Genomic DNA, 17,532 nt, shown 5'->3' on the forward strand with positions numbered 1-17,532 from the left:
AAACTGCTGAGGCTGGAAGACAAAAAACAGAACCTTGACATACATTTGTGCTTTGCAAGATTTTACTAATGCCATTTTTCTCATCTATACAATATTTGTTATAATGAAAATTATGTTTTCTCTAGAAAATAATTTTTATTCAATGTATTTGTAATCACTAAATGTAAATGATAGCATACACAGTAAAATGAATCAAAACCTTTTTCTAAAATTTATTTTCAACAAAATCAATCACTGTTACTGTATCCAGGACTGCTGTTCAGACAAGGAACAGATTATTGTACAAATAATCAGATAATACAGATTATGAGTAATTGCTAAATTTAATTCATTTCAATTTTATTCTTTCCTCTGCCCTGTTGCCATTTGTTGTCCTGAATCAAAGCAGCACACCCCCCCCACCTTTGGTCTCCGTGTAGTTTGGGTGAAGGTCATCAGGCAGCATGCCGCCCTCTCCCCAGATGCTCAGCTCCCCAAAGACACCTGTTTCAATCATTTTCTCCTGCCAGGGAATTGGGACGTTGCCAGAAGCAAAGTCATTGTAGAACTCAGTGTCTTTGTTATCCAGGACCGCACCTTTGATTGCACTGAAGGCGCCCACATCATCAATATCTTTGGTACAGACCATTTTGGGATCAGGGACAAATGGAGGAGGCAGCATGCCTTTGGGTAAAACAAAGAAGAGAATCAAGACAGAGTATAATATGTAAGTTCAGGAAATGTTTGTCCTTGAGGTATGTTTCTCAATTAATGCTTTCTCACTTGTGGGTAATTTAGAGAACGTCACTCACCTGCTTCCAGGCGGCTGCAGTTAATCTCTTTGATAAAGAGCTGATTCTTGAGCTCTGTGAACCTGAGACGTTTCCTCTCCCTCTCCATCAGGCCTTCACAGATATTCTCGTACTCATTGCTGAAGTTAGGTGGATATGTAACTAGATTGTTCAGGATTCTGTGAGTTACCTCTTCATTTTCAAACTGACAAAAGATACAAACACTTGGTATGTATGATGTTAACAGAGAGACGTTGCAATGGACATCAGCATTGGAGGATGTATTTGCATAAAGACGCTGCCTGATTCATTGACACATGTGGTACCTTCTCTCCTCGTACTCTGAAGGGCCCCTTGGCAGCAATCATCCCATACAGGGTGACTCCTAGAGTAAAATAGTCCACTGATTAGTCATACTCCTTCTTCTGGTGCAGCTCTGGAGCCATGAAACCCATATTCATCAATAATACTATAGATAAGCTGAATCTGAAATGGGCCAGTTTTGTTTGATTTCTTCCGAAGCTTGTGTTTAAGATATTGGATTTGTTTGCTTACCTGGAGTTCCAGCATATCCAGTAGTTTTGTCTTTTCCTGCTGGAAGTTCAACAGCCAGACCCAAATCTGACAAACGGACGTGTCCTACAATGGTGGCACATGTGTATTGAATATACCACCAACTATTATGTACAGAAAAGTATTCTCTCTGACTGGGTTGATTTTCATGAAACATATTTTTTCTTTTCTACAGAATTATTCTCTTATCCCTCACTAACATATTTGTGCAAAAAGAATTGCTACTCACTGACTTTGCTTCGCTGGGGGCTGATGGGTAAGGACAGACACTTGGGACAGGATCATCAGTGTCCATGCTGCAGGAAATGTCTCACCTGCATCATCCAGCAGTATGTTCTCTGGTTTCAGGTCTCTGTGCTGGTGAAGGAGCTCCAGCCCACAGATGATGTGAGCTGTATAGAAACAGGATCTCTTTTCATTGAAACGCAGGTTTTTTTCATCCACGTTATACATATGAAGTCTGTGAAAGTGGGGTAGAGACAAAGCTACTCAGGACTCCTCAAGTCATTCTGTGACTTATTCTCTGACGCTCCTCTGACGACTGTGTATTAGCTTGAGGGTTTATCCACTCTAGGCTGATTAGTATACTTGCGAGGGCAGGGACAGTATTCCTATGATGTTAATTACAGAAACCAGTATGTAGCATCTGTTTTAAAACATAATGTGCATGTCTGCAGGTTTCACTGAGACTGTGGGTAAGCTGTGAATTCAGAGCACCTGAGGTCTCCCCCATGTGTGATGGTCATGACTAACCAGAGGTCTCTGTTGGTCTGGAAAGTGTACTCTGAACATTTTACAAGGATGCGCTTCTCAATTGCTCCCTAGGCAGAAATAATCATCACAACGTGATTAGGAAAGAAAACCAGAAATGCGCAATGTTGGGAAAAAAAATTGTTAGCAAACAGGGAGGCCAACTAGACAGGGATTTTTTCTGCTGAGAGCTCCTTTGGACATTTTGAGCGATTATCTGATTTGTCAAACACAGGTCCATACATTTGTTTGATCTATTTGTTTTTGGTGTGGAATTTTTGGCCGGTCAAGGCTGTAAAAAAGCAGCAGCAGCAACTAAGTTTAGTCAAAATTGTTTCCTTTAATTTGGCTGTTGGGTGTATAATACAGGAGCTGTACAGCTTTGTGGCATAGCTAACTCTGTCTATCTACACTATGTCTCGCTATCAACTAAATGAGTTCTATTTTGCAGGTTTTCTTCTAATCATTCAATCATTTCACCTAATGAGATGTGTCTCTTCTCTGTGTGTAGTGTACTCACAGTGCATAATAATCTGTACATTTTAAGTAAGGGCCAAAATCTTAAACATATCTGCACATTGGTATCCAGCCTAATTTTACTTGAATTTCCACCTCAACAATACAGGTTATGCTGTGTTGCGGTGCTGCTCCAATTTCAGACAGCAAAATTAAAAGTTCTTTATCCACTTTTGCTTTTACAAGCTGTGAGGTTCAGTCGAGTGTATGGTCTGTGTGTCTGGCTCTGAGCTGCTTTGTGAGGTCTTTATGAGAGTCAAAAGTTTTGCAACGCTGTGGGCCGATGGGATGTTGCCAACAGAATGCACTCACTGCCTCTCTAACTCTTTTGGTTGACACTGGGGGCAGCACAGCAGCATATTGGTTCGTGCTTGTGCCCTACAAGCACGGGTACTCCGGTTTCCTCCCACCGGCCAAAGACATCATGTTTGGGTTAATTGGTGACTCTGAAGTGTCTGTAGGTCAGAGTGTGAGTGTGAGTGTGAGTGTGAGTGTGAGTGTGAATGGTTGTTGGTCTCTGTCTGTCTCTGTGTGTTGGCCCTGTGAAGGACTGCTGACCTGTCCAGGGTGACCCCACCCTCACCCAGAGTCAGCTGGGATTGGCTCCAGCACCCCCTGTGCCCCCAAAATGGATAATAGATTTTTTTTGGGCTTTCTGTACTCTGCCCTTCTCTTGACATACATTGTAGTCTTCTGTGTTTTTCCACAGCTCTCCTGCATTTTTCTGTGTTGCATTGCTCTCCAGAAACTGCTGGAACAGGCGCTTACCAATTGGTCGTTTGACACACATGCTGTCAAAGGTTGTGCCCACAGTTGCCTTCACAATTTGCTGATTTGCAGGAGTTTCAGCCTGGCACACATCTTCTTGTCACGCATGGCAGCAGCTGCAACTCTGTCCACGCTGCCACGGGTGGACACATAGGCAGAGTTGGCCACCACTGTCTCCAAACCACCAATGTCCATGGCTGCAACTTCCGTGGAGCACGTACACACACACCCAGAGTGAGAGGTCAGTGACAGAGCTGGAAAGTGTCTCTGTTTTTCCCTCTTCCACCAGATTTTTACGTTGTAACCATAAAGTGTCACTACTCACACTGAAAATAATATTTGTAACTTTATTCAAAAATTATTGTGATGTTGACTACTGTGTACCATCCATCATCAGCACTACATGCATTAAGTTATTTTGTTTAATCATGTAATCACTACAGTTCTATCCTGGGTGTGCAGCTTGTGTGAAGCTTGTCCAAGTGAATCAGAAAATGCTGCATGGAAGGAGAACAATGCTGCAATATGCTGCACCCTGCTGTTAGAAAGACAAAAGCAGCTGAAATGAGGGCGTCATTTTAAAAACTACAGACAGTGGCATAAAATTCAGCTTGTGTGTGAAAGGATTTGAGGGGTTGCAAGCCCAAGAAGGACATTAGCCTGAAGTCTCCTCAGTTTGTGAGTCCAGTTCCCTTCTATTGTTTTCATCTTGCTGATGTTTAGGGAAAATGTTCACAGGTGAATATTCACAGAACACATATTTGTAAATTATCCTACAACCTGAGCACAATCTGCATCTGAATTAAGTGTGTGGTTGAGGAAAGGAGACGGCAGAATCTTGATGCTGCAGTCAGTGAAGACAAACTATCAAACAGCAGACTAACTACTGTTATAGTTATGCAGAAGGATATATTCACCATAGACTAAGCCTGCTGGGAAGTCATTTGCAGTTTCAAAATCAGTCAGTTTCACTTTATGTAACACTCTGCACAGTTTACAGTAAGCGAATCCTACTTTCTTACTTAGTAAGAGGTCATTGTAACTGTACCTAAATTTAGTTTTATTTCAGGATACTGAACCTTTTTGGATCATATCTAGGTTAAAATCAGGACAAATGCACCAACTGACCACTGATAATTGATAATCTGACACAACATCTTAACTTACTACTTAAAAATGATTAGCTATGAACAAAAAATATACTACAACAGACAACACAAAGTTACATTTTAAATATATGGCAAAAATGATGAGGTAGAATGAGAATTAAATTATAATAAACAGAGTGAAAATTTGATCAAAAGTTTACAAATGTCTTACACTGATTCAGTGCTCCCTGCACTCGCTCAATGAAACTAGTCCTGGTGAGAAATATTTGTAATCTCAACACCTACTGCCAGACAGGATCACTGTGCAATGTGCAATGTTTTGTTTATGGAAGGTACATTAATTTTGAAAGAAGTGTTCAAAGAAGACAATAAATAACACAACAAAAAACAAGTGACCAGAAAATATGGGACCATTTTAAGCCCATTAAGATGTCCTGTCCTGTCCTGTGTTTTAATCTTATTTTAAAAAGCGGAGAGGTGAAACAGATTTTACATTCCAGTTTAATCCAGCTCAGTGACAAAGAACAAAGATACCAACCCACCCAGAACCACCCTCAAAGATACTGATATCTGAGCAGATCTAATCACAGCCTTTTCATCTGACAAGTCAAATGTGATATCACAGAAATAATGTCATTATACCTTCATTCCATCATTGCTCAATATCAAACATCGGTTTACCATTGTAGTAACTTGTTCTTCTGTCAAAAAGTGTATAATCTTTACCTGTTTGATGAAATCAGGGTGAAGTAAAAATCCCATTAGATTTGCATACACATTGGCGTTGTTTAGCCGTGGAGTTGTCTTGTGATCCTCTCCTCAGATGTTTAAATGGATATGTATTTAAAAACATCTCTGGAAGTCACTGTTGTCTCTCCGAAAATAATGGTGCTGCCCTGGTGACCCAGTACTGACCTGAACTTGATTTACCTCATCAAGGAAAATTTTAATAGGAACACTGATGAATGTGTGCCAGATGAAGGTCATCAAAGGTTAACATTATTAAATGTCAAGAGTCAGTTCATGCTCAGTTAAATCTTGAAAGTAAACTGTGACCTGAGGGGCTTTTTCTACCTTTAATAAGGAACTTTAACTTGTAAAATGAAAATGAAATGTGACTCCCAAAATATAAATTTTTTTGTTGTTTGTTTGTTTTCATTGCCTAACTGAGGGACTGGTAAAGGATAGTATTATCTTATCTTAACTTATCTTAACACTTTCAAGACCATTGTGAGCAGAGTTGTTATCGGTTTCTGGGGCCTTCTATTAGAGACACAGTATAAAAGTATTTTTCATTTGTTTTGACTTTTTCTCACTAAGACAGCCTCTTCTGAAGAAGCGCATTGATTAGTGTGTTTTCATTGGTGTGCAGATCACTGTTTGTTGTTGCAGCTGGGATCAGCTGGTTCACTCTGTACACTGCAAGTTCCAAACATGCAGTTACACAGCAAAAGTTCTTTTTATTCAGATATCCACTAGTTCGTGAATAGAAATGTAATGAATAATATACATAGTGAATAATACAATGATATGATGAATGTAAAGGATGACATCGACAGACAGACAGTCAGTCTAAGATGTACATTGTATCAACATGGCCGCACATTGACTTCACCTCTAAACCATCCTCCGAAAGATGGAGGGTAAATAAGCGTTTTCATTGGCTGACAGGACATGACGTCAAACGTACGTACACTGAAATACCAACGTGCCGATGACACATGAGACGTTCGCGGACGGCCAAGTGTAGGCCAAATTCGCATTAAATGCTGTTAAGGTGCCTCCTGATGGCTGAATGAATCGTTTCGTTGGTAAGTTTCATCAGACAGATGGATCCCAAACAATTCGGAAGATGGGTCACACCACACTAACGTCAACACACGCCACAGGTTAAAAAAAAAAAAAAAGCCATCCCTGCCAAAACATTTTTGGCTCACTCACTTCAGGAAACACCGTCCCAACAGGTGCTCCTTATCAAAGTCTACTTCCAACCATCTATACACGATGAAAACATGTAATATTCATCATTTCCCCCATCTATTTTATAACCGATAAAACTGGACCTGATTTAGGTCAGAACTGTGTTCCTTTTTGGAGTTTTTGTCTCTTTGACAGGAAGTAAAACTGAAACTAAATCATACGATGATATAAAGTGAAACGGAAAATGACATCACCCCATGTTACGACACATTGTAAAAAATAATAAAACAATGAAAAACATTCATAAGAAAAGGGCTGAGTTTGTTTGAATCCATTTTTCATCACAGTTAGCGGCGACTAACGGACGAGCCGCCGGTATATGGAGCAGGGATTTACGAGTGGGTCGTGAAGTGGCCTCATGGTTGCTCTCGGATAAGTGTCGGTGTGTGATGTTCGCGGAGCGGCCGCTGGGCTGATGGCGGCAGACACGGGGAGCCGTCCCTGAGCTCCACATCTGTCCCTTTCGAGCCGACGGTCAAGATGGATTTCGTGCTGAGCGGAGTGGCGGCGTGCGGAGCGTGTCTGTTCACCAACCCGCTGGAAGTGGTCAAGACCCGCATGCAGCTGCAGGGAGAGCTCCAGAGCCGGGGCACCTACCGGGTCTACTACCGCAACGTCTTCCACGCTTTCTACACCATCGGGAAGGTGGACGGGCTGGCCGGTCTGCAGAAGGGACTGGCCCCCGGACTGGTCTACCAGTTTTTTATGAATGGGGTCAGGCTGGGCTCCTACGCCATCATCGACTCCTCCGGTTACATCCACACCGATGGGAGGGTGAGCGCCCTGAAAACCACGTTAGCCGGAGCTGCGGCCGGAGTGGTGGGGGCCGTGATGGGCAGCCCCATATACCTGGTCTGTGAACTTATTTTACTTTCAGGCTGAAGTGTGACGTTTGAAGGTGAGCTGCCGCTTGTAACAGTGACCTGTTCCCATTAACAGGTCAAGACTCATCTGCAGAGTCAGTCCACCTCCTCCATAGCAGTTGGACACCAGTACAAACACCAGGTAACATTAGAGGAGTAAAGGGAGGTTTCTAGCACAGGGACACAGACATCGCTTTGCTCATGTGTGGCTCTTCCTGTCAGGGGATGATCCACGCTCTGGCAGCCATCTACAGGGAGCATGGCATGCTGGGACTGTGGAGGGGCTCCAGTGCTGCTGTGCCCAGGGTCAGCATAGGATCAGCTGCCCAGCTCTCCACCTTCTCCTCTTCCAAGGAGTTCGTGATTGACCTCCAGGTAGGAACATGTCTTAACAGAAAGTCATGGACGTCATCTAAACTCATGCTGACTGTACAGGGAGGAATGTTACTTACACTCAAGGTGCACATCTTTGCTATGAGCTCACTGTTCAAGGGTAAACATAACTTTTAGAGGGGAGTGGAGTCAAACTTTACTTGTTGCTTAACTGAGAAAGAGCTGCTAAAATTATCATTATATTTAAAGCACATAGGTGGAAAAAATACCAGGGTCGAGGCTTCTCAGATGTTGGTCTTTGTCTTTGCATTCTGGGCAACAGGTCAGATAAAAGCAGATGAAGCTCTGCATCCTGTGATGAACAGTATTCACGCATTAAATATGAATAAATTCAGCCTGTTTATCAGATGACAGAAAATAATAAGATATTCTGTTCAAACCGTTCATCCTGTCGGTAGAGCTCTAAACTCATTATCACACACAAGGCGTGTGTACAAATGACGAAAGCAGTAACTGACAAAATGCCAGGCATCGCACTCCTCTGGAATAGAAATTGGATACCTTTCATTCCCCTCTCTCCCCAGCCACACTCGCCTGACAACACAAGGCTTACACAACGAGTGCACCAGTTTACTGCATGCAAGTGACTACTGATCCAGCTGTACTTAAAAAAAAAAATTGATACTAAATACCAAAACCCCAAATGGTGGTTGCAAATGTTGGAATCATTTCACCACTTCCCCACCATGTACACAGATTAAGTGCACAGTATTTCCTTTATTTATTAGGTGGAGGTAGGATGTGTGAGCCACCCCAGGTAACACTCCCAATACCTCCAGTAATGACGTGTTAAAAGGGCTGCTGCTTACTTTAGTGGTTTATAGATTTACCATTATTATAAAGTATGACACAAATGTACCCTTCTGCTTTAACTTGAGTTTTCCTCTGTCACTTATTCTGTGCTGTGAAACTATAGTCCACACAGAAACCTGCTTCGACTGTGCTCCTTGTCTGTGTTCGTGTGTGTCTATGTGTGGGGCATTGCCCCTAAAAATAAGGCAATTCTTCCAGTCAACTGAATTTGGCAGGCCATAACCACACAGGGAGCTGCCCTGATGATTATATACTGGTCTTGCATCACTTCACTGATGCCATTTGTATTATGCTGCTCCCTGAACGTATGTTCTACAGTAAGTCCTGATGTTTTGGATTGCCGATTTCATATTATTGTCATTTTATTTTAGGTTTTCTCAAAGGACAGCTGGCCAGTGGCCCTCAGTGCTGGCATGATAAGCAGCGTGGTGGTGGTGTTGGCCATGACACCTTTTGACGTGGTGAGCACAAGACTGTACAACCAGCCAGTGGACCATTTGGGCAAGGTAAGAAGACAGACTGTTGAAGTTATAATTAATAAAATTCATGCACAGCTCACGTTTGTTACAGATAGCCATTCAATGAACAAATAGTCTAAGATATTTCAGTACCAGCTGTAGATGGCATATGAAGATGGCCATCATCTACAGGGTTCACAGAGTAGTTGTGAGCGCTCCACCTGGGCAGTGCCTCACTGCACCAAACCTCTGGCTAATCCAGGTGTGTGTGTGTGTGGCTGAGACAATTGCCCACCCACCTGCCCCTTAGGGCAACCCTGTCTCAATAATACATAACTTTGGGTTTTTATAAAGCTGATGATTATTTTATCATTGCTTTTGAAGCCAAGTGGCCATCTGAGGAAGTGCACTTTGTCATTTCCATGTTTCCATGTTCATCTTACCTCTCCAGAGGTTGCTGTTTTGTACTTAAGCAGAAAGTAACCTCAAGACAGGCATCTGAAAGCAAACGCCTGAAATAAAAGATAATATCTCTGGTTCTGGTACAATGATTTTGATATTTTCTAAACTGGCCCTATCAATCTGACTTATACTTGCAGCACTAAATTGGAGTGATTTTAAGGGTGAAACATACAGAAGGTAGTAACTCATTAAAAAAATTACAGCTGGGACATTTGACTGAGTCACTTTATTTATTTTATTGTCTATAAGGGGGAACTTTATAAAGGCTTCGTTGACTGCTTCTCCAAGACAGTGCGGAAGGAGGGCCTGACAGGACTCTACAAAGGCTTGGGAGCCTCTTATTTCCGCCTTGGTCCACACACCATTCTGTCCTTGTTCTTCTGGGATGAACTGCGCAAACTGTACCAGCAGTACAGTTAGCACCAGGGACAAGGAGACTGTGAAATGGGTAATTCATTAAGCTCTAAGTGCACAGGTTAATGGGTCCTCATTTAATGAGTTTGCTATTATGAGGTAAAAGAAAAACTAGGAGAGCTCCTTTTTTTATGTGAAAGAGCAAAGGTAACACTTTACACTCCAATAACAAAATGCATCAGGAAGCAGGATGAAACTCCAGTCAAGATCTCTGAACTGTTCTGTCTGACAGATATCGTTGGACTGGTGGGGGTAGCATACAGTATGCATTAATACCCTGCACAGAAACTTGAAGAAAAACGCAATACATACAGTATACTGTATGTCCGCCAGGGAAAATCCATCACACATCATGACTCTTTTAAGCTGCTTAAGTCTGTGGTTAGTTTAGTTATCATTCCCAAGGTTGTCCAACAAGGGAATAGCTGACGTACTTTCTGGAAAGATAAGGGATCAAACAAATAAATTGTGCCAACAGCCACAGCAGTGACACACAATATGAACTAATGTAGTATGTAATGTAATGTAACTTATGTAGGGCAGATGGCGACTGCGTCAAACTTTTGTTGACAAAAGTGACAACGGAAACTAGTATCTTCAAAGGGAAACAGATACTTTAGCAAAGTAATGAAGAAATGAGTCAGTAATACTGTAAATGACATGCATCTGCCTTGAAATGGCAAATGTTGAAGTTTGGTATCATACCAGAAGAAAGAATTAGGTGCATAAGGGATATTCCTGTAAACAACTTTACCTTCAAGATAACAAGTTGTTAAACTCAAAGATGAGTTGACTGGTTAGCCAGTCAGCAAGAACTCTTGTTCTTTTATTTGCATAAAATGAAGACATGTTTTACTTGGAAATGAGTAAAACTGTAATAAAATTGCATTTCACAACTCCCAGTGGATATACCTCATATAACAGAATCTCTTAGAGGTTTCAGTGTGACATTTTTAGACCTCAAAATCATCAAATAAGCTGCAGATTATCTTTTGTGTTGCTACCTAGTGTTTCTTTTTATATCATATATGACTATAAACCATTTAGCAACTCAATCTTTTACAAATATATAACTATGGAATTAGGTGACTTCAGATTCAACTTTGTTAGGTGATATGAATTTTTTTCCCTCACTGCTGAACTATTCCTGCTTGCCTCTGTGATTACAGAGCTGCAGTTTTTTAAACACAAAATGTATTTCAACATACTCCCTCAGGGTCACACCAAGAACAGTTTGTCTTTGACATGATTTTACCATACATCAGTAATCTAAAAGAAACGGTCTTTTCCACTGAAATGATATTGCATGTACAATGTGAGTTAACAAATTGCCTTATTCATTGTCAAGACGGAAATTCTTCTTTATTTGATATCTAAAATTATTAAATATGCAAGACACTTAATATATTTTACTTAAGATTTGAACTGTATATCACAACTGTCATCAGTCATTAATATTTACTGTCTAACAGTGTGTCAGGTATGCTTGACTTCCATTATCATGTGTGTGTTGTGGCTTTTAAAGCATTCAGTTTTTTCCATTGAAGAGCTGCTGTGCCAAGTACTAAAATATATTGCCAGTGAAACTTGGTGATATTGGCATGAAAGGTTATTTGTTTTTCTTCACATTTGGGACAGACAAGTTACTGACATCATGTACATATATAACATATATACGTCCATGAGTCAATTACTCATGAGTACAACATTGTTTTCTAGATTCAAAGTAGAGTCCATCTTTCAGACTTTAAAAGGGCGGTTTTACTGACTCCAGCAGCTCCTTGTCTTTCATTCAAGTCCCCAACTGTTAGTTACTGTAACAGAGTGCAGTGACTGCCTACTCTGTGTTGCCTGTACCTTTGAGGCTACTGGTCATACTGTCTTGAGTGGCCTCTTGAATCATACAAAATTGCTCTTTAATGACTGAGCCAGACCGAAAGAAGTGAACAATATTCTGCAGAGTCACTTAAATGGTATTTATTAGTTGCAATAGTGAGTGCACATCTTTTGACATGACAGACTGATGCGGTTTTCTCAAAACTTGTGCAGTGGTAAAGGCACCCTAACTTATAGCACATCGGCCTAGTTTCCATAACAGAAGAGAGGACACTGATGTTTTCACTTATGAGTTCATATTCTTCAAGTGACTTTTTCTTCTTAATATATTAACACTTTGTTTGCATTATAAACACTGTATTCAAACAAAGAAGGAAGGAAATATCATCTGTACTGAAATTGAAATTGCCAAACATTGTGCCATTTTTTTATTTTACATGAAATCAGCAAAATAATATTTGGTGGTTAAGATATTACAAAAACTTCTTCAAATGAGTTTTAAAAAGTAATTGCTTTAAACTACAATGCCTCATTCATGGTGTTCTGCCTATTAACCTAACTATGCCATATGATAAAGCAATCAATTGTGCTGTCAATTGAATGGAAACCTGCTAACAGTGTTAAGCAAAGATCACAAACTGCACCATTGGTGGTTATCATTTAAGCTGCTGATATTACCTGATCATGGATTTGATGGCTTTGATACTGCTGTTTGCTTGACTCTGTTACATGCAGCAGAGTAGTATTGAGTAATAAAATGCGTTTTCTTTAGCGTGCAGCAAATGTTTCTGTGTAAAGGACTTGAAGAAAAAAATAAGTGACCAGACGTGGTGGTGTTACTTGCCATATTTTGCATCGATGAATTTCATAGAAGACAAAATAATGTCTAACGTTCCATCATGTTGTACTCAGCCTTTACTACAAGAGTGTCACACTAGTGTAATGCTACTGTGTTGAATTCACACAGCTGAGCTCTGGGTGACTTATTAGACTAATTTGAAGAATTTCCCCAACTGGCTGAAAAAAATAGGGTAAATGGAGTTGGGTTTTCCTTTGCATAACGCATATTATCACGACCTCAGAGAATAAAATTCATTTTAATTGACAGACTGTTTTGGATGATTTAAAAGAAACTCAATGTTGAATCATGCAGTATAAAAAGTTCTGAAATGTTTAGGCTAATATTCTCAAACAAAAGAAAAAGTAACATTAAACAAGAGCAGGAGCTCCGAGAACATAAGCAAGTAAACACTTGTGTTTAGCAGCTTAAGGTTTTCTTTGTTCAGTCTAATATTGCGTGTTTACATTAACCATAAATTCATACTGATGGAAATAAATCTTGGCACCAGTTTCTCTGGTCTCTTTTCATGATTCTCTTACAGGATTTTCTTTGTGTAAAACTCTGGACGTGTCTGTCGTGCCTGAAGCTTGTTCACACATTCACAGAGTCAACTGTTATACTGTGAACACTACCAAATTACCTGGGTTGTGAAATGACTGAAGGAAACCTACGAGGAGAAGAAGACTTTTTGTAGTCCTGACATCGAAGTCACTGAAGGTTACACTGTTATTCTGCTTGCTTCCACTTTCAAATACCTTTTAAGGGGCATGACAGTGGTAATTCTCATTTGCAGGTACTTAAGAGTAAGTAAACTTAGGCCTTATTCCCAAAGGGAAATTGGTCTTTGTCACATTATTGCATTTTATTGCCTCCCCTGGAAAAATATAACAGACCAGAAAAACATTTTCACAAGAACAGCTAACTCACAATCAAACATTATAATAAAAAAAAAAAAACAATCATGGACCACCTGTCAACACAGAGACATACAATGAGACTGGTTACCTTGATTTAAAGTAGATATGAGTGTAGTACAGGCAAGTTAGCACATAAAGTCAATGGTTACTGTTATTGATGTACCAACATCAGGCACAAACGATTTCTTGAATGAGAAGTCTGAGAAGTTGCATGATGTGTGTCCAGTTGCTGCCACCCACCTCCTCTACTCCTTTTTCTCTTTAGCGCCGGTGCTGCTCCTGTAGCAGAGGACCTGGATCAGGAGGACACTGCTGAGACATGCTGACACTATATGTGACAGCGTAGCCAATGAGGTTCCAGTCTCCTATAGCCAAGGATTCAATCCACCTCAGTTAATGGAGACCGAGATAATAGATTAGGGCAGTGTAAAATATGCAGTTGTGTTGGTGGGATTCCTGAAAGCATACCTGTAGAGAAATCCAGACAAAGCCGTAAGATCCTGCCCACGTCAGTAACACTGACAGCGTGGACAGTTGGCCTGTATGGCCGTTAAAGTAGTTGGTTCCAGCCTGGAGAACCTGGAAAGAAATCCAACGGATAAATAAATTGTCTTTTGCTAAGTTTTGATAAGTCACATCGTTGCTTAACTTCACAGGTCTCATTAATGACAGAACAGCTCTAACATGGAGCTGGGTGGCCAAGATAAGTCGCTGACTTCATACCTTGCTTGGAATTAAAGCTGCCAATTGTGAGGCCTGAATCACTGTGATGACTGCTGTTGCTCCATAGGAACCAAGGAGGACCGTTACAGCACTGTAGGCCAGAAGGAAAAGCACTCCTGCCACATTTACAGAAAACAGGATGTGGTGTATGAGACAGTACAAACGAGAACACCACAGTGCGGCATTGTAGGGGTCCCTGCTGCGTGTGATCAAACACACAGCACAGAGACTTGTCAGAGTAACATGTCTGGTATATGAATCTTTTGTATGAGCTGACAGACAGAGGAACACATTCAAGCTATCCAACATAAATGACGTGTTCATGCTCTGGGTCATTCCAAATTACTCTTCAGATTAGATGAAAGAAGAGTGGTGATAAGGCGATTAGTTATGCCCACATCTAGTATGGTGGGTGTTTGTAAACTCTAAAGTTCTGTGTTGTTTGAGCCACATAGTTAATTCCTCAAACTGTCTCTGTTGGAACACATTGTCTATCTGTGCTTGGTAAATTATTTTGGTAAAACTGGTTCAGGAATGTTGTGGCTTTGTGCAGACGTACTTTACCATGACCTATTATCATTACCACTGCCACTTTATATTTTTTGTACTTCTATTGCTTGTTCTATTCTCATATTTCTATACCTGTGGTTGCTGCTGTAATGACAGAATTTCCTAAACATGGGATAAATAAAGTCCTATTTCAGTGCTTCATACAGTAAAGTACAGTAATTACAGCGTTTAGACAGATAAATTGTCTGTCAGGGCCAGCAGTTTTCTTAAGAAATGGCCAGTACACTAAGTGTGCTCTGGTAAGTGGTGGATTACAACTGTTGCCAAAAGGCAGTACTTATCTGAGTCTGTTATCTGTATCGAAACTTCTTCTCCAGCTGAACAGGGATCAAATCCAATATATTTGTCTTTATCAAGGTCATTTTTAAAAACAGCAAATGTCAACCTCATTAAATCCCCAATGGATGAAAAATACAGTTTGATAATTGCATAAAAATATGAATGACAACGCTACCTGGAGCAACAGATAAGCATGAATCCACATAATGGAGTAAAGGTAAAGAATTGTCCTGCTGTTTTGGTAAATTATTTACAGGCTTTTTTTTTTTTTTCCCAAAGCATATATTAAGTGTTTAAACATTCACCTTTCCAGAACTTGGTTGGGGGATGAGAGCCACAAGGAAGTTTAAGTAAAGTGATCATTCACTAGTCTTTTCATTAGTTGACAACACACAGAAACAGACACACACATGCTAACCTGTGAGAGTATGAGCACGATAATGCAGGATGAGGAAGACAATTGCAGCTGTCTGGGCCAGAGTGAAGAGCCGATCAGCCCAGGCACTGTGGAGAAGATGGACCAAAACAACACACATTTGTTTAGAACCTCACTGACTCTGGTGTGGCTTCCTGCTTCGCAGGAATGTGGAACTGTAAAATCAATCAGCTGCTGCACTTAAAACCTTGTGTAGTTGACATATGATGGAATAAAGTGCCAAGACCTACCCAACCCTTTACATGCTGGCAATCACTAGTAAAACAGCTGAATAGTGATCACCATAAACAACTGATGGAAGAACGGAAACAGTGTTAGGCAGAAATTCTGATTTCTGACAACACTTTATCATTAATCTAAATGTCTGCATTAACAGTCTCCACAGTTCACATCAGTAAGAAGTGGAAAGTTTGTAATGTGATGATTATTAGCACCTGTGATGCATTGCCTGATACTAGCGAATCAGCATCAACTGAGAAGCTGTCAGAGACAGTTCTCTCATAATACTTAGCAACAAGGAGCCTCTAAATAATTTTGACTGTGTATCTGAAGTAATGAATTTAACTGAAAGACATTTCAATGTGGGCTCATACGTACAAGAGTGGCAAGTTGTTGGCCATGGCATATATGACAGGACATGAGAAAGAATAAAGTTGCAGCAGGGCAGAAGGCAGACTCAGCCCATCTGCACTTCCTCTGCACAGCATCTTCAGCAGCTGAGCTGCCAAAGCTGCAGGGAGACGACAGACAAGGAGGCAAAAACCTGTCAACTCTACAAACTAAGACCTGGTGGCTGTACAGACAGCAGATTGGCAATCAAGAAGTAAATGATAGAGACAGTATGTCAGTCTGTGGCTGAGCAGATGCTGGTAACACTGGTAACTAACCCAAGCTGTTTCTTTTAAGTCACACAAAACACAATATGGAAAAATTACTTCAGAGAACTTAATAACAGCAGAGACAATGTCCTGATTGCCACTGTTGCCAAGTGCTTGCTCACTGGGGGATCTGTTGGGTCTCTTTAAATAAATTTGTAAAGAGTTTGGTCTAGACCTGCTCTATATGTAAAGTGCCTTGATGTAACTTTGTTATGATTTGGCGCTATACAAATAAATCTGATTTGATTTGATTCGAGCGAGGATTACTGAATTGCTGAGGGAATAATGAGTCATGAAGGTGGGGCTGTGTCATTTCTTGTGAATGATAGTGAGATGGGATCAGCTGGGTGTCGGCTGAGGCGACGTCTTACCCATTAACATGTCCAGCACAATCGCAAATCCGGACGCCTTGTTTAGTAAAAACCTCAGACATGGCACTGTGGCGGAAGAGAAAAACAATCAGACAACGCCTGCATAGCTGGATCTGTGTGAAACACCACGTGTGCGTGTAAAACATAGACTCTATCATAGTTTTGGGTCACAAAGTCCATTTTCAATGTCCCTCGATCCTCCTGTTCTCACCATGCAAATGAAAGTTGACGAAAATCTCGTCAAAGCATTTTTCTGGCATTAAATAGGAAACCAGGAAGTCTCTGACCGGAGACGTGGCCATGGTCTGTCCGCAGCAGCCCGGAGGGGGGCAAAGTTTCCCTGATCCTTATCCTGATCCAGGGGCAGCTAAATCAAACACGTCAGGGCGATATTAATTCACTGAGGTGGTGTTTGTGTTTTGTCTCGAATAAACATTACTTAAAAAATTAAATCTATAGCTTCCACAAATTGACTATTTGGTTTTTGTGTATTTTTCGGTCCATTCAATGTAAAAGAGTTTTCTTTCTTTCTTTACCATTTTAGTATTCTATTTTAAATTTCCAATGAAGGTCTAAAATCTCTTATTTAGAGAAGGGCTGGGATCATTTGCTTTGGTGACCTCAGGTACTTGGCATACTTGGCTAATGGCATCATGATGGTGGCAGCTGAGACATCCTTACAGAGAGAAGGTCAGCAGGTCACCTCTCAGCACTGTGCCACACTGAAACACACTGCCTCTATGCTGATCGAGCTAATAAAAACACTGCAGTTTACAGACCTAAAGATGGCAGCATGCAGACACTTCCCATCC

General features: G+C 40.8%; 2 protein-coding genes and 1 pseudogene across 3 annotated transcripts; 1 reads left to right on the forward strand and 2 right to left on the reverse strand.

Annotated features, from left to right (window-relative positions):
• Positions 1 to 379: 379 nt before the first annotated feature.
• Positions 380 to 3,572, reverse strand: LOC115054555 (rhodopsin kinase-like; annotated as a pseudogene).
• A 3,160-nt stretch (positions 3,573 to 6,732) lies between these two features.
• Positions 6,733 to 13,042, forward strand: slc25a35 (solute carrier family 25 member 35). Of its 2 annotated transcripts, XM_029519228.1 has the most exons (5): positions 6,733 to 7,318; positions 7,406 to 7,471; positions 7,552 to 7,704; positions 8,907 to 9,041; positions 9,705 to 13,042. In XM_029519228.1, exons 1-5 carry the CDS (start codon positions 6,947 to 6,949, stop codon positions 9,873 to 9,875), a joined length of 897 nt encoding a protein of 298 aa, XP_029375088.1. In that variant the 5' UTR covers positions 6,733 to 6,946; the 3' UTR covers positions 9,876 to 13,042. The 2 variants fall into 2 exon arrangements, with proteins under 2 accessions (XP_029375088.1, XP_029375089.1); XM_029519229.1 differs by lacking the exon at positions 7,406 to 7,471.
• LOC115054169 (mannose-P-dolichol utilization defect 1 protein-like) lies at positions 11,848 to 17,022 on the reverse strand. Its single transcript, XM_029519230.1, has 7 exons — positions 16,932 to 17,022; positions 16,721 to 16,786; positions 16,069 to 16,201; positions 15,454 to 15,539; positions 14,187 to 14,302; positions 13,932 to 14,042; positions 11,848 to 13,828 (listed from the first exon to the last, which is right to left on the reverse strand). Exons 1-7 carry the CDS (start codon positions 17,020 to 17,022, stop codon positions 13,709 to 13,711), a joined length of 723 nt encoding a protein of 240 aa, XP_029375090.1. The 3' UTR covers positions 11,848 to 13,708.
• Between the last annotated feature and the right edge of the window lie 510 nt (positions 17,023 to 17,532).

The sequence above is a fragment of the Echeneis naucrates genome, chromosome 14 (assembly GCF_900963305.1).
Source record: "Echeneis naucrates chromosome 14, fEcheNa1.1, whole genome shotgun sequence".
NCBI lineage: Eukaryota > Metazoa > Chordata > Actinopteri > Carangiformes > Echeneidae > Echeneis > Echeneis naucrates.

Bases quoted from the DNA above. Each gene is read 5' to 3' on its own strand.
- slc25a35 (XM_029519228.1), top strand. From the start codon at position 6,947: ATGGATTTCGTGCTGAGCGGAGTGGCGGCGTGCGGAGCGTGTCTGTTC. The intron at 7,319-7,405 runs GTCTGTGAACTT...TCCCATTAACAG, and splicing joins TGGGCAGCCCCATATACCTG to GTCAAGACTCATCTGCAGAG. The intron at 7,472-7,551 runs GTAACATTAGAG...TCTTCCTGTCAG, and splicing joins GACACCAGTACAAACACCAG to GGGATGATCCACGCTCTGGC.
- LOC115054169 (XM_029519230.1), bottom strand. From the start codon at position 17,022: ATGGCCACGTCTCCGGTCAGAGACTTCCTGGTTTCCTATTTAATGCCA. The intron at 15,540-16,068 runs GTACGTATGAGC...TCTTCTCCACAG, and splicing joins GCCAACAACTTGCCACTCTT to TGCCTGGGCTGATCGGCTCT. The intron at 14,043-14,186 runs GTATGAAGTCAG...ATTTCTTTCCAG, and splicing joins CAGCTTTAATTCCAAGCAAG to GTTCTCCAGGCTGGAACCAA.